Source organism: Schistocerca piceifrons, chromosome 2, assembly GCF_021461385.2.
Source record: "Schistocerca piceifrons isolate TAMUIC-IGC-003096 chromosome 2, iqSchPice1.1, whole genome shotgun sequence".
NCBI classification, from domain to species: Eukaryota; Metazoa; Arthropoda; class Insecta; order Orthoptera; family Acrididae; genus Schistocerca; species Schistocerca piceifrons.
The window spans coordinates 693,451,125-693,467,630 of record NC_060139.1 but is presented as its reverse complement, the minus strand read 5'-3'; the positions used below and the strand labels follow the sequence as shown (position 1 = coordinate 693,467,630).

The window sequence follows — 16,506 nt, the reverse complement described above, 5'->3', positions numbered from 1 at the left end:
GTGCAGTGCAGTATGTATCATAAGATTATAATGTATGCTATTACCAGCCAGCTAAGGAATTATGTTAGTAGGGCAAAAATCACATTTTGAATACATGATTTTGATTAATAGTACCATTGTTTGTATAAAACAGTTTGATTTGATTTTTTGTTAAGCTAAAAGTGTATGCTTTGACGTGCAAAACTAACAAAATGTGTCAACATTCTTGTTCTGTTTCAGTCATGACATTTTAGTGTTCTTGACGGGTCAGGAGGAAATTGAATCAATGGCTCATCACATACGTCTTATAGCACGGGTCAGTTGCAGCTTCTGTGAAATATTATTATTATCATTATTATTATTAATCAATGGAAACTCCAGTTAGGAGTATCAAAAATGTAGGAAAAGACAGAGTGTTACTTACTGTAAAGGGACATCATGTTGCAGACAGGCACAATTAAAAGACATTCACATAATCCTTTTGGCCAGTCAGTAAAACATATGCACACACGCACACGCGCACACACACACACACACACACACACACACACACACACACACACACAACCTTTAACTCCAGCATCTCAGGCCGGAATGCAACATTACATGGGATGCAAGCAGTAATCTGGAGGGTGCAGGGAAGGGGAAGGAATGGTAGTGTAGAGGTGAGAAGAGAGATGAACGCTGTCTGGTGGAGTGTGCAAGGACTAGACTGCCAGCAGGCGCAGTGTCAGGATCGTGTGGGGCAGTGAGATGGTGAAAAAAAAATGAGCAAAAAGGGAGAAGAGTGGGGAAAGATGGGTGGAAGCATTGGTAGAGGGTTGCAAATAAACAGTGTGGGAGATGACAATGGGGAGGAGAAGATAGAATAGAGGGGGTGGAAACTGTTGGGTGGAGAGTGTGGGGACAGTATGTCACCATAGATTGAGGCCAGCGTAATTATGGGAGTGGAGAATGTGTTATAAGGATAACTCCCATCTGCACAGTTCAGAAAAGCTGGTGGTGGAAGGAAGGACCCAGATGTCTCAGGTAGTGAAGGAGCCATTAAAATCAAGTGTGTTATGTTCAGCTGCATATTGTGCAATAGGGTAATCTATTTCTCATTTGAATGTATATAAACAAATCTGCAGCACAGCCACAGGCACCCGCATGCCATCCTCCTATGCCAACCTTTTTACAAGCCATCTAAAGGAGACATCACAAACCTGGTATTGCAAAAACACATCTCCATGGCACAGGCGTCCCAAACCACCTCTGCTTAAGATCCTACTATTCTCTGTACATGACATCTCTGAAATTGAATCCCTTGCTCTCCAGTACCTGGAGGAGCTTTCCAGCACTACCTCCACAAGTTATCCAACCTGCTGACATCCTACTGCTGCCTTGGGCCGACTATACAACCTCTATTGTACCCAGAGTGTTCCTCCTCATAGCAGCTAAATCCTGCCTAACCAACCTTTACAGCTTGTTACAACCCCAAAAGAGCCCTACTACCAACTCTCCGCCATATCTAGAGACAAAACTTTCCCGTAACACTGTTGTTAACCTTTCCACCAAAACCGTCAGCTCCACAGCAGTTTCAGTCCTATCCAAAGGCATCACCTTTAGCCCTACACCCAAATTTAACAATGCTGGACTTGCCAAAAATGTACTCTCCTTCTCCCGATCCCTGCAATGGGAGCATTCCTTTGCAGCCAATCCCTCCAACCAGAACCCCCTAATTCCTACATTGAGCCCTGCCTCTTCCAGTTCATACTACCATCTAACTGAGATCCTCCCCCCTCCCACTCCTTTGCTGCCAATCCCTCCAACCAGAACCCCCTAATTCCAACATTGAGCCCTGCCTCTTCCAGTTCATACCACCATCTAACTGAGATCCTCCCTTCTCCCACCTAATCACCTGCTGGTCACCTTCCAGAAATCCTTTACCTATAATTTAGCCTTGCCCAGGTGCCTTTCTCAGGGCACCAACCTTTCAGCAGAAGAAAGGAAAGCCGTGCATAGCCTCAAAATAAATCCTGACCTAATCATCCTACCTTCAGGCAAAGGTTCCACTACTGTTGCTATGAATCACAGTGACTACCTGGCAGAAGAACTCAGCCAGAGCCTTAGGCCTCTCCCAGAACATCTCCCCTGAATCCATTTCCCTCCTCACCCCTATGATACCCAACACACTCACCTTCTACATGTTCCCCAAAATCCACAAACCCAACAATCCTGGCCATCCTGTTGTGGCTGGTTATGGTACCCCCACTGAAAGAATTTCAGCCCCCATTGACCAACACTTCCAATCAGTTACCTGCAATCTAGCATCCCAAGTCAAAGACACCAACCACTTCCTTCAGCGACTCTCCACTATCCCCACCCCGTTATCTCCTGGATCCCTACTCATCATTCTTGACGCCATCTCCCTATACATCAACATCCCTCATACCCATGGTCTTACCACTATTGAACACTACCTTTCCCAACGTCCTTCAGACTCCAAACCCACTACCTCATTCTTCATACACCTTACTGACTTTTATCCTACCCACAACTACATCTCATTTGAAGGGAAGTTATATGAACATATCCACAGCAAAGCCATAGGCACTCACGTGGCACCCTCCTATGCCAACATTTTTATGGGCCATGTAGAGGAGACCTTCCTAATCTCCTGAACTACCAAACTCCTAGTCTGGTTCAGGTTCATTGACGAGATCTTCACAATCTGTGCACAGGGCCAGGGCCAGGGTTTCTTCACAACCCCATCTGCTTCATGTATTCCTTCTCAACCCAGCGTGCACTCTCCTAGATGTTGACCTTCTCCTCTCCGATGGCTCCATCCCCACCTTTGTCCACATTAAAACCACCAACAGTACCTGCATTTTGACACTATCCTCCCTTTCACACCAAAAAATCTCTCCCATATAGCCTGGTCATCCGAGGACAGTGTATCTGCTGTGACAAAAACTCCCTTGCTCAATATGCTGAGGGTCTCACCAAGGCCTTCACAGACAGGCACTATCCTCCAGACATAGTCTGCTAACAGATCTCCCTTGCCATTTCCCCTCTCACCCCCTATCTTCCCACCACCTTCAAGAACCAGCCACAAAGGAATGTCCCCTTTATCACCCAGTACCACCCCAGTCTTTAACAACTGAACCACATCCTTTGTCAGGGCTTTGATACTTTCCTTCGCCAGGGCTTTGGTTACTTATCATAGTGTCCTGAAATGAGGGACACCCTACCCGAGATACTTCCAACACCTTCTGAATTGCTGTTCTGTCACACACCCAACCTCCATAACATCCTAGTCTATCCCTAAGCCACTCCTCATCCCAACCCCTTGCCACAAGGATCATATCCCTGTGGAAGACCCATATGCAAAACCTGCCCAACCCACCCACCCAGCACTTCTTATTCCAGTCCAGTCACAGGTTTATCCTACCCCATTAGGGGCCGGGCCACCTGTGAAAGCAGCCACATCATTTACCAGCTTTGCTGCAATCATTGCACAGCTTTTTATTTGGTATGACTATCAAGCAGTTGTCTGCCAGAATGAATATCCACTACCAAACTGTGGCCAAGAGCAAAGTAGACCACCCTGTCACACAACATGCAGCTGAACATAACACACTTGATTTCAATGGCTGCTTCACTACCCCATCGATCTGGATTCTACCCTCCACCACCAGCTTTTCTGAACTGTGCAGATGGAAGTTATCCTTACAACACATTCTCCACTCCCGTAATTATCTCGTCCTCAACCTACAGTAAAATACTGCCCCACACCCTCCACCCAATAGTTTCCACCCATTCTATCCTATCATCTCCTCCCCATTGTGATCTCCCACCCTGTTTATTTGCAGCCCTTTGCCAATGCATCTGCCTGTCTTTCCCCGCTCCCCTCCTTTTTAGCTCCTAATTTTCCCCACCTCCCTGGTCCACAACCTCCTTATGCTGCGCATGCTGGCAGTGTAGCCCCTGCACACTCCACCAGACAGCATTCCTCTCTCTCCCCACCCTTACACTATTATCCCTTCCCCTTCTCTGCCCCCTCAGATTGCTGCTTGCATCCCACATGATTTTGCATTCCGGCCAGAGATGCTAGAGTTGGAGGTTTTGTGTGTGTGTGTGTTTGTGTGTGTGTGTGTGTGTGTGTGTGTGTGTGTGTTTGTTTTACTGATGAAGGCTGCGGCTGAAAGCTTTATGTGAGTGTCTTATAATAGTGCGTGTCTGCAACTTGACATGTCTTCCTTACAGTAAGTAGAAATCTGTCTTTTTCTACATTGTTATTACTATTATTTGTAGGATTTCCTTGTGTTTTATATGTTTGGTTCCAGTCATAGATTGCTTTAACATTATTTATCTTTCATGATATCTTAAATTATTTGTAGGATTTCCTTGTGTTTTATATGTTTGGTTCCAGTCATAGATTGCTGTAACATTATTTATCTTTCAAGATATCTTAAATATTTACTCTCTACTTTCGGTCATATGACGAAGCTTCATTACTGGCTTTCTGTTATACTGATGGCCACCTTTTTACAATTTTTTTAGTTAGTTTCCCACAGCTCCTTCATGAATTTAACGTTTGTGGATATCATTCTGTCTTTTGAAATAAACTGTTTGATTGTCTCACTTAACATTCACACATTATTGCAAAATCTCAGAATTCTTAAATTATCATTAAGTGGCATTATGCATCAATGGATGTGTCACATGGGGAAAGAAAAGACTATTGTAGATTGTAGCATCGGCTTATCATTTTTGTAAAGGATAGAAACTAAGATCAAACAAAAGAAGAATTTTACAGATGTAATACTGGCACAGGGAAAGAGGTCATGAAAATCAGGTAGAAAATGCAATAATACTGTAGTGGATACAACAGAATTACATTACGAAATGGAGTAAAATTGAGAAATGGCAAATAAAAAATGAAATGTGGAACATTTTACACAGTGCATGAGAGTATATCGAGTTTCATAATTTTTGTAGGTTGGCTTTCTTATATTCTTTGTTGATAATTTTTGCTTAACTTCTGTGTCCTTTTCTCTTGTACTCCTTCCATTTCTGATCTTCTTCTTTAAGTTTGTCATTACTTTTTTCCCACTACAGCACATCAGTTTTGGAGTTACTTTTAAATATTTGTGAAGTACCTCCCTTAGATTATAAACTGTAATATCTTACAATATCATTCAGTGCTTTTTTATTATGTATATATGCTTCTCTGCAACTCCATGTCATACATTTGTGCAGTGACAGAAATTGAATATGTTACATGATGAAGAATCAACCTGATATTTATTAAACTTTGTGGAGATGTTCATCACATCATGGGTATCAAATGATTACACTTTCACTTCATCCAGAACTGATGTCCACCATCAAGAGCAGTATAAGTTGTGACCGTACGGGCACAAAAACATCCTAGTATTTGTGGTGGTGTGGAAGCAAACAGCCTCAGAATGTCATCTTGAGAAATATCATATCATGCCTGAAAATGCATGCTATATCTGTTCATGAAGATTGCCGACTGGAGTAATGCATGTTTTCCCAGCATATCCCTGAAGTGCTCTTTGAGTGACAAATCAGGAGGCAAGGCTGGCCAATCATGGATCCATAAATTCCTCAAGCCAATTGTGGTGTGAACTGCAGTGTGGGTTCTTGCATCATCCTTCTGGTTGTGAATGGTATGATAGCAGAGTTTGCCACTCTTACCATACACTAATGAATATTCAGCCTCCCTTCAACAATTATGAAATCAGTCCTGTTGCCAGTAGCAACCCACACCATGATTTCAGGAGTCCAAACGCCATGAGCTCTCAAGAATAGCTGCTTACTGTGACCTTCAACCAGGCCATCCCTGATCTGTTGATGTTGATCTGACCACTACAGACATAGGTGAGACTATTCTCTGAACACCACAGAGAGCCACTAAATGTCCAATTGACAGGCTCTAGACCATGAAAATCTCTGTTGTCCTTGGTATGATGTCAGCAGTAAACAATGCACAGCGACCGAAGATCTCAACCCAACTTCCAGTTGTAGGATCCCGATGGGTCATGTTGGTATTCGGCCTCTAAGCTCTGCTTGGACATCAGCTGTTGCCATCCATCTATTTTCAGAGCCAGTCGACCAACCTTGCTCCCTTCTTGTGGTGTCATCCTTCAGGATGACCACTTGCATACCCTTCTTGCCACAGTTGCCCTCAGTCTGTCTTGTCACTTCTAGTTCTATAGTCATTGCACTACAGCAAACAGTGAGTGTGATCTCTTGATATGATGTTCCTCATGTCAGTGATTAATTTTCTATTTGTGTCTGAAAATGGCAATAAACTGGATATGCATGTCCTCTGGACATGCTTGTTCTGATCTGCACCTGGAAAGTTCTAGTAACACATTGCATACGGCTCACATGGATTTGTGTGTGCGAGATTCTTACTGAGCTATTTGTGGACAATTTTTCTGATGTTCCAAGTGATTCAGATGATGTTACTGATAGTGGTAGTGGAAGTGAAGAAGAAAACAAAATGGCTATCATCAACAAAAGTGGAATAACTGTGAACGATGTAAATGATGAAGCTTCTGACAGTGAAAGTTGGCTGGAGAAGGACAAGATCATCATTTTAGGAATATTTAGAGGAATTCCAAGTGTAAAAACTCTTCCCAGTGTGATCAATAGCATTATAAGCACTGTGGAATTATTTCTAGGAGATGAATTGTTTGCCCAGATGTCGACACAATGAAACTTGTATTACAAACAAAACAAAAACCATTTACATGGGGCAAAAAAAAAAAAAAAAGATTATTTGAAGGACTATAGGTCAACAGATTCTCTAACAGAGACACCGATTTTTGGCAAGCTAATGAGCAGAAATCGATTTGGGCAGAAATGGGAATCGTGGCATTTCAATTACAATTGCTTACAGAGCGGTCAGGAAAACAGACCCTAAAAAACTGAACCAGTGCTCTAAGTGCATCCTAGATAAATTTCAGACCTTATGCAAACCTGAATAGGAGCTTTCTCTGGATGAAGCAATGAGACCATGGAGAGGGCGGCTTTGTTCTGGACATACAATCCTGGAAAAGTTATCAGACACTGTTTGCTTGTTCGTATGGATTGCGAAAGTGTAAGTGTATATATCTCCAGTCCCGAAAAATATTCTGGGAAAGGAAAAAAGGTTCAAGACACTATTTTTCATGTACTTCCACCTCATCTTGGCATGTGGCACCACATTTATCAAGACAATTATTACAACAGTACAGCCGAAACACTTCTAGAAAGGAATCATGAGTTTGAAGTACCACATGAATCAATAGAGGTCTCCCTCAATGTCTACGAACAGAAGCCAAATCTCTAAAGAAAGGTGACACTGCATTTGGAAGACAAGGTGACATTTTGCTGCAGTTATGGAAAGATAAAACTGAGGTGAGAATGATAACAATAATTCATGATGCATCTATGGCTGCAACAGGGAAAAAACACAACAGTGGGAAATTATGCAGAAACCAAAACGTATTGTGATGTACAATAAATTTATGAAAGATGTGGCCAGAGCTGATCAATATATTCTGTATTTTAGGATAATGCGAAAAACCAAAAAATTGGTGAAGTAAGTAGTTTTTTTTTTAATAAATTGTGCTTTGTGTAGCACGTACAAAGTATACAGAAACCTAAATCCAGATATACAAAAAAATATAAAACGTTCCTAAAAGAAGTTGCAAGAGGCTGGACAAGTGATCAACAAGTTTCCACAGCTAATGGGGAGGAAACTGAAGCAATCCAATCTACAAAATGAGCACCTGCTAAGGATCCACCAGGTTGATTGTCAGGAAACATTAAAGAACATACTGTTTGGACTATTGTGGGAAATGAAAAAAAGAAATATCCAGCACAGTCTTGCAGAGTTTGCGCAGAGCATCATAAAAGAAGTGAAGCAAGATACTACTGCCAGTTTTGTGCAGTACTGTTACACAAAGGCATGTGTTTTCAGAAGTATCACACCCTTCAAGAATATTAAAACATCACACAAACATGTCTGCCAAGTTCCATCATCCTCAGACACTAATAAGTGCAGCTACATTCAGATAAGGAAGGCTTGCTCATTTCACATACGTCTTATGAAAATCGCCAGGAACTGGAACAATAACCATAGTGTGGCAGCTGGTATGGGAAAAATATCATGAAGCAATTATCCGGATGGGATGGAAATTGATAGATGTGTTGTACAGACAAACAAATGATTACAATTTCAGAAAAATTGGGTGATTTATTGAAGAGAAAGAGCTTCACAAATTGATCAAAAAATTATCTGTTTCTCTGCCTCTGCCCATTATGTAAGAAGTTATTTGGCTTGCCATTAATTGACAGAGTTTTTGGATATCCTCCTCAAGGATATTGTGCCAAATTCTGCCCATATGGTGCATTAGATCATCGAAATTCCAAGCTGGTTGGAGGGCCCTGTCTGTAACACTCCAAACATTCTCAATTGAAGAGACATCTGACAACCTTCCTGGCCAAGGTAGGGTTTGCCAAGCACAAAGGTAAGCAGTAGAAACTATCGCTGTGTGCAGATGGGCATTATGTTGCTGAAATGTAGGAGATCGGGATCTGTCCTCACTCGTTCACTTGACTGCAAGTGGCATTTCTGCGCTAGACATAGGCATCCTTTACTGGGTGAATAGAGACCATTGGGCACTCAGGGTGTTATGCTCATCCCCTAACCAAGTTTGAGCTTGTCTGAACTGAACCAGTTGGGAAATCTGTTTTATCTTGTATTAAGAGAAGGCAAATGCAAAAGAGTAGCGGCCTATTAATCATTTGCAGTTCAAACATATGGTGAATGATGGTATCACTTAGGGAAATGGCAGCAAGGGCAGGAAAAAACACCAGGTGCACTTGGTGTTTATGCCTGGGGGCCTTATACTTGGATCATTCCAGCAACTGGCAGAGAAGGTTAATAAGACCAGCCTTACTCATAGAGTTTCAGTGAAGCTCACAATTTGCAGCATTGCCCCTGTAACTGATCATGGCTCCTTAGTTCTGAGTCGAGTGGAAGGACTGTGACAGAGACTTCAAAGGTTCTGTGACAAACTTCTTCGACTTGCACCATAGGGTTGAGAATGGTAGGGTCCTGCTTAATGGGTCAGGTGTGCACTACACAAGTAGCCTGATCGTGCGTGGGGTCCAGATAACGAAAGCTGTAGGAAACCCAGAAGTATCAGTGTAAGATTGAAAGAAATGCCTCCCACACGAGCATTAAAATCCCTTGGGTTAACTGTTGAGCATTCGCAAAAAAAGTGCCAGAGTTCAAAGTGCTCCTGAAAAGTAGGAAAGTTCATATAATACTAGATGCAGAAAGCTGGTCGGAACCTCAAAGTGATAGCTGTGAGATTTTTGGAGAAAATTTAATTGTATATCGAAAGGATGGGATAATGGGAAATGGAGGTGGTGTATTTGTCACAGTAGAGAAGAAACTCAGATCCACCAAGGTAGAAGTTGAAGCTACTAGTGAAACTGTTTTCAGCAAAAAACAGTTTCAGGGGTGGGAATAAAAGGGTAATTGGATCCTTTCATCACCCACCAGACTCATCTCTTGATGTAACCAAAAACTTTAGAGAAAACATCAGTTCGCTTGTACGTTAGTTCCCCAATCATACTGTAATCATTGGAGGAGGTTTGAATCATCAAACAGTCAAATGGGAAAGTTACAGTTTCATTAGTGATGGATATGATAAGACATCCTGCAGAACGATAATAAATGCCTTCTCTTAAAACCACCTAGAACAGATTGTTAGGAACCCCAATCATGATGGAAATATATTGAATCTAATATCAGCAAATATACCTGACCTCTTAGAGGATGTCCACAGCACAACTAGTATCAATGAACATGATGTGGTTGTGGCAGTAATGATTACTGAAGTACAAAGGACAACTAAAACAAGCTGAAAGATATATATGTCCAGTAAACTAGATAAAAAAATCAGTAGTGTCACAGCTTTCATGAGGAACCTGGAACTTCAGCATTGGACAGGAGCACGTAGAGGAACTGTGCTCAAGTTGAAAAGAACAGTTGACTATACACTGAATAGATACGTTCCCAATAGAATAGTTCGTAATAGAAGAAACCCTCCGTGGTATACAGTCACTGTACAGAATCTTGTAAAGGAACAGAGGTTACTGCATAACAGGTGTAAAACAAAGTGTAGAGCTATAGATAGAGAGATGCTGAATGAAATGCATTTGGGTGTCAAGAGAGCAATATGTGATGCCGTCAGTGACTACTCTACCAGAATATTGTCAAATGATCTTTCATAGAACCCAAAGATATTGTGGTCATGTGTAGGCTGTTATTGGCACCAAAGTTTGTGTCCAGTCCCTAGTGTATGAGTCAAGAACTAAAATTGAGGGTAGCAAAGCAAAAGCTGAAATGCTTAAGTCTGTTCTCAAATGTCCCTTTTCAAAGGAAAACCCAAGAGAATTGCCCCAATTTAATCCTCATACCAATGAAAATATGGATGAAATAACTTTAACCTGTCATAGATCCTTCAAACAAAAAACTATGCCCAGTAGTTGGAAGAAGTACAGGTCATACCCATCTACAAGAAGGGTAGTAGAAGTGATCCACAAAACTACTGTCCAGTATCTTTAACACCAATTTGTTGTAGAATCTTAGAATGTATTCTGAGCTCAAACACAATGAGGTATCTCAAACGACTGGAACAACCTCCTTCAAACCGATCAGCATGGATTCCAAAAACATCGATCATCTGAAACCCAGCTCTTACTTTTCGCACAAGACACAGTGAAAGAGATATATCAAAGTATTCAGTTAGATGCAGTATTTCTTGATTTCTGAAAAGCATTTGACTCAGTACCACACTTATGCTTATTGTCAAAAGCATGTTCTTATGGTGTACCAATTGAAATTTGTGACTGGATCGCTCAGGAGGACATATCATGTTATCTTGGATGGAGAATCATTATCAGATGTAAAAGTAACTTCGAGTATGCCCCAGAAAAGTGTTTTGGGGCCCTTGCAGTGTTATATATTAATAACCTTACAGACAACATTAATATTAACCTGAAACTTCTTGTAGATGATGCATTTATCTATGATGAGCTGCTGTCGAAAAGAAGCATAAATATTCAGTCTGATTTTGATAAGATTTCAAAGTGGTTCAAAGATTGGAAACTTTGGTTTATTGGTAGAATACTGGGGAAGTGTAATCAGCTTACAGGTCACTTACACAACCCATCCTAGAATATTGCGCAAGTGTGTGGGACTCATATGAAATAGGACTAACAGGGGATATTGAGTGTATGCAGAGAAGGGCAGCATGAACGATTACAGGTTTCTTTGATCCAGGGGAGAGTTTCACAGAGATGCTGAAGAATTTGAACTGATACGGACTTGAAGGCAGATGTAAACTGTTCTGAGAAAGTATACTAACAAAGGTTCAAGAACATATTTTAAATGATGCTATAGGAATTTACTAAAAACCCCAACTTTTTGCTCCTATAGGGATCATGAGGACAAAATTAGAATAATTACAGCACCCACAGAGGCATTCAAACAGGCATTCCTCGTGCTCTGTATGTGAATGGAATGGGAAAAAACTGGTTTAACTGGTACAGTGGGATGTACCCTCTGTCATGCCCTTCACAGTGGTTTGCAGAGCATAGATATAGAAGTAGAAATGTAAGTCCAGGATGGCTTGCCATGAAGGGCAACAAAACAGAGTGTAGAATATTGTCAACTTACAGAGTGCTGTAAGAATGCTGTGGATGACAACTAAAGGGGTCCTTCTATGAAGAGAAATGGCACCCCAGACTATCATTCCTGGCTTTTGGACTGTATGGTGGGTGACAGGTTGGTATTCCATTGCTGTCCAGAGTGTCTCCAGACACATCTTTGCTGGTCATAGGGATTCAATTCAAAGCGCGACTCATCACTGAAGACAGTTCTACTCCAGTCAATGAGATTCCAGGCTAAAGATATGTCTGATGACTCCCCACATAGTGGTGGGATGCCAAAATGACTGTCACCCACCACAGAGACTGATAACCAGGAGTGATGGTCTGGGATGCCGCTTCTTTTCATAGCAGAACCCCTTTGGTTGTCATCCATGACACCCTTATAGCGCAGAGGTATGCTGATGGTATCCTATGTCTCATTTTGTTGCTCTTCAAGGCAAGCCATTCTGGGTTTCCATTTCAGTAAGATAATGCCCACCCACTCACGGCAAGAGCTTCTACTGCATGTCTTCATACTGGCCAAACCCTACCTGGACCAGCAAGGTAGCTGAATCTGCCTACAATTGAATCCACTGGAAGTGTTCTGGGTAGGTTCCTCAAACCAGTTCAGGATTTTGACAATTTAATGGGCCAATTGGACAGAAATTGGGATGATATCTATCAGGGGGGCATCCAACTATTCTACCAATTGGTGCCAAGCCAAATAACTGCCTGCATAAGGGTAAGAGGTGGACCAATGCTTTATTGACTTGTACAGTTTGTGGAGCTCTTTCTATTGAACAGATCATCCAATTCTTCTGAAATTATAATAATTTGCTTTCGTCTGTACATGTAAATTGCATCTATTCATTTCCGCCCCATTAACATAATTCCTTCATGATGTGTCCCCCCCCCCCCCCCCAACCCATCACATAGAGTGTGTGACACACCCAGTAACCATCATATACTCATACCATTTTTTGTCTGTAGTAATGGCTATTTTCTCTATTGAAAATAAGCTGGCCTAGGGATCTAATTTTAAACATAATATTCCACAGAACATAAATACTGGAGTATCTGTTTGATAGCATTCAGTTAAGGTGTGTATAACATAACACTTTCCTTTTCTGTCTGTGTAACAGTAAGTGAAAGAATTTTTTTATTGTGATGTTTGTACAACACAGTAATAACAGAAAAAAATACATGGTACTTGTTCAGTTTTACAAGTTGAATAAAGAATTTTCTGTTAAGGTTACTTATGGGTAATAAAATCAGTTAAGCTGTTTTCTTTAATTATGCTAAATTTCATTGGTGTGAGTGTATGTATATATAATTAAGATAAGTATTTTTTACATAAGTTACTTTTACTTTGACGTGCACTTATTATTTTATAATTATTCAATAATTTCAGGACCTGGAGGGCAAGGCACCACCTTTAAGAGTTTATCCTTTATATTCATCCTTGCCATCACATCAGCAGTTAGATGTTTTTCGACCTACATCCAAAGGCATGAGGAAAGTAATACTAAGCACAAATGTCGCTGAGACATCAGTCACAATCAGTGGAATAAAGTATGTTATAGATAGTGGAATGGTGAAAGCGAGGTATGAGCTGTAGTTAAAATTCTTATTGCTATAGATTTCAGTTATTTCTTTTGTTAAATAACTTAACAATGGTAACTTTGTCTTAAACTTTTTCTAGGTCACACCATCCTGGTACAGGGCTGGATATCTTGAAAGTGCAAAGAATTTCACAAGCACAAGCCTGGCAGAGAACAGGCCGGGCTGGTCGAGAATCAACTGGATACTGCTACCGTGTGTATACGAGGAAGGTAGAAAATATTTATACTTCTTGTGTATAAAGCCAGTTCTGAAATAGATTGTTAGTTATTGCTGTAGGCAGTCTCTGTATCTGGATTAGTTTGTATAATGATCTACCTCCAGAATAAAATCTTTATGTCAGTGGCCTATTCTCTGGTCACCTTCTGTTTTCTAATTGTAATATTAAAACCTATAATACTACATATAATTATATAGCATATTCTTTACTTACAGTAAAAATCCTTGTATTTCAGAAGAAGAAAATGAGATGGGAAGTAGATAATCTCTTTATATTTAAATTAGCAAAGTTACATAAGAAAGTAAATAATTTGGGAGTAAGGGAGACCACTCACTGAATAGCAGAAGCATTGAGTCATCAATAGGACGTCCGCCCTGATAGCTGTGTGCTCAGCGTGACGGATTGCCGTCCTATGGGCCTCGGTTCGATTCCTGGCTTGGTTGGAGATTTTCTCCACTCAGGGACTGGGTGTTGTGTTGTCTTCATCATCATTTCATCCCCATCTGGTGCGCAGGTCACCCAATGTAGTGTCGAATGTAATAAGACCTGCACCAAGGCGGCTGGACCTGCCCCGCAAGGGGCAAACGCTCATTTCCATTTCTATCAACAGGACAACAGAAAAAAGATGAAACACTTGCTAGCTTTCAGAATAAATCCTTTGCCAAGTTAGAATACACTCATATGTGTATGTGCACCTACCCAACCACCCGCACACACACACACACACACACACACACACACACACACACACACACACACACACACACACACACAATGTGAGCGCTTGCCTGTGTCCCTATATGGTGCCAGCTGGACACAAAATGTAGGGATTGCAGTTTGACAGGTGGACTGATGGAATGTGGGTTGTGTTGGATAGGAAGGGCGGATGGAGAGAGAGGTGGGACGCAGGAAGAGGGGTTGGAGGTGAGTAGATAGTGGCCCAGAGGGAGGTAGCTGGCTTGCTGGCTAGAAATGCTGAAGGCAGGTGTGGCTGGTGCATAGGCTGGAGTGTGATGCTCAGGTGCTGGAGCCAGTGGGGTGTGGCGTAAGGTGATGGTAACATAGAGACATGAATTAGGAGGGGGTGACACCACAGAGAAAGGGGAAACTGTGGGAGATTGAGGCTAGTAAAGTTACAGGATGCAAGGATAACTCTCATCCATGTAATTTATAAAATCTGGTGGTGGAAGGAAAGCTCCAGATGGCCTGCCTTGTGAAGCCTCCACTGAAATTGAGCATGTTGTGCCACTGTGTGACATTCTCCTGCTTCATTTATTCGTTGATAGTCCTCGGTGTCGATGTACTGCATTGTTATACTGGCTGAAAAATGGGGGGTGGAAGTTCAACAGTGACTACTATAAATGATGTAGACGACAGTTGCACAATTGTGTTTCACAGTTCTTTACTTTCACTGTTCACAACCCTCCCCAATATTACACAACCATATGGCCAGTTCACAATTGGTAAATGTTGATAAGCCTCATTAATATGTTGCAGGCAACATCAGCATACTGCGACAATAATTTGCTGTTGAACATCTATGAGCAGTAAAACCTAACCACACAGTTCACAGTTCTTGCAGAATAATGCAGTATGTGTGACACTATTTTTCAAATAAATTAAACAGACATTGTCATTAATTAATCAGACATCGTCATTAATTGTTCTAATATATGACCTATTTGTGTTACATTTATTCCACTGTTAAGTTGATGCATTGCTGTTAGTCTAACTAATACATGTTTCACGTCTGAAAATCGGCTGTGGACTGACTGTCTCAGGACCAAAAATCAGTCCTTTATATATCCTCACAATAACAGCCACTGAAACTATACATTGTTCAATCTTTAAGTTACAGAAATTACAATTAGAACATAACACATTCAATTAACTGAACACATCAAAAAATTCCTAATTTTTAACAGTTCCTTCTACCACAAAAGTTAGGCCAAGTTATTTGTTTAAATAATTAAATTAACAGATATCTTTACACAAACAATACTTTTGACAAACCTGGTAATTATTTTGGAATTAATTAAGGGCTGGCTTTGCTTATATGTTTTCGAATAGACCCAAATAAATACTTTAAGGAGCCTAGTAGTTCTTCCAAATGTTTATAATTAGTACAGAATTATTTTTGTTTATAAGTCAGCAACAGAAACAATTACTGATTACACCTTATAATGATCTGTAGCAAATGGTCAAAATAAATCAGTTTATACCATTGCATATTAATGGTAATTAGGCATAAATGAAAATAAAATTAATTTAAGGAGGCAGATGGCAAAACAAGAGAGGCAGTAAAGAGATCTCAGCTTGCTTCATCACAACTGGCTGGTCAACTTTGTTCTTGGCCACATTTTGGCAATTATTATTCATTCTGGTGGGCAGCTGGTTGGTTGTCATACCAATATAAAAAGCTCTGCAGTGATTGCAGCAGAGTTGGTATATGACATGCCTGCTTTCACAGCTGGTGCTGCCACAGATAGGGTAGAATAAAGCTGTGACGGGGTGGAGTAGTAAGCACTGGGTGGGTAGTTTGGACAGGTCTTGCACCTGGGTCTTTCACAGGGACATGATCCCTGTCACAAGAATTTGGGGTTGGGAGTGACATAGGGATGGACTAGGATGTTGTAGATATGATCCCTGTTCTAGTCCAAGTTGGTATTGGGTAACAAGGGGACACTACTTTGTAACTGATTCTTTGGGGATGGTTGGAGGATTAGGGGTGCATTGAGGATATAGCATGGGAAATCCGTAAATCTGTTTGAGGACTAGCTTGGAGGGGTAATGCCTGTCTGCGAAGGCCCTTGTCAGAGCTTCAGCGTACTGGATAAGGGAGTTTCCATCACTGGATATAAGCCCTCTACCTATGGCCAGGCTGTATGGGAGGGGTTTTTTGGTGTGGAAGTGATGAAAGCTGTCAAAATGTGAATACTTTTAGTAGTTAGTGGTTTAAT

General features: G+C 41.2%; 1 protein-coding gene across 2 annotated transcripts in view; it reads left to right on the top strand.

Annotated features, from left to right (window-relative positions):
* The window catches only part of LOC124777737 (ATP-dependent RNA helicase DHX33), a 133,600-nt gene that overhangs the window by 78,855 nt on the left and 38,239 nt on the right, over window positions 1-16,506 (top strand). For both annotated transcript variants that reach the window (XM_047253237.1, XM_047253238.1), the window contains 3 exons: window positions 220-295; window positions 13,118-13,311; window positions 13,409-13,538. In XM_047253237.1, coding sequence (XP_047109193.1) covers window positions 220-295; window positions 13,118-13,311; window positions 13,409-13,538 — 400 coding nt within the window. The remainder of the gene's footprint in view (window positions 1-219; window positions 296-13,117; window positions 13,312-13,408; window positions 13,539-16,506) is intronic.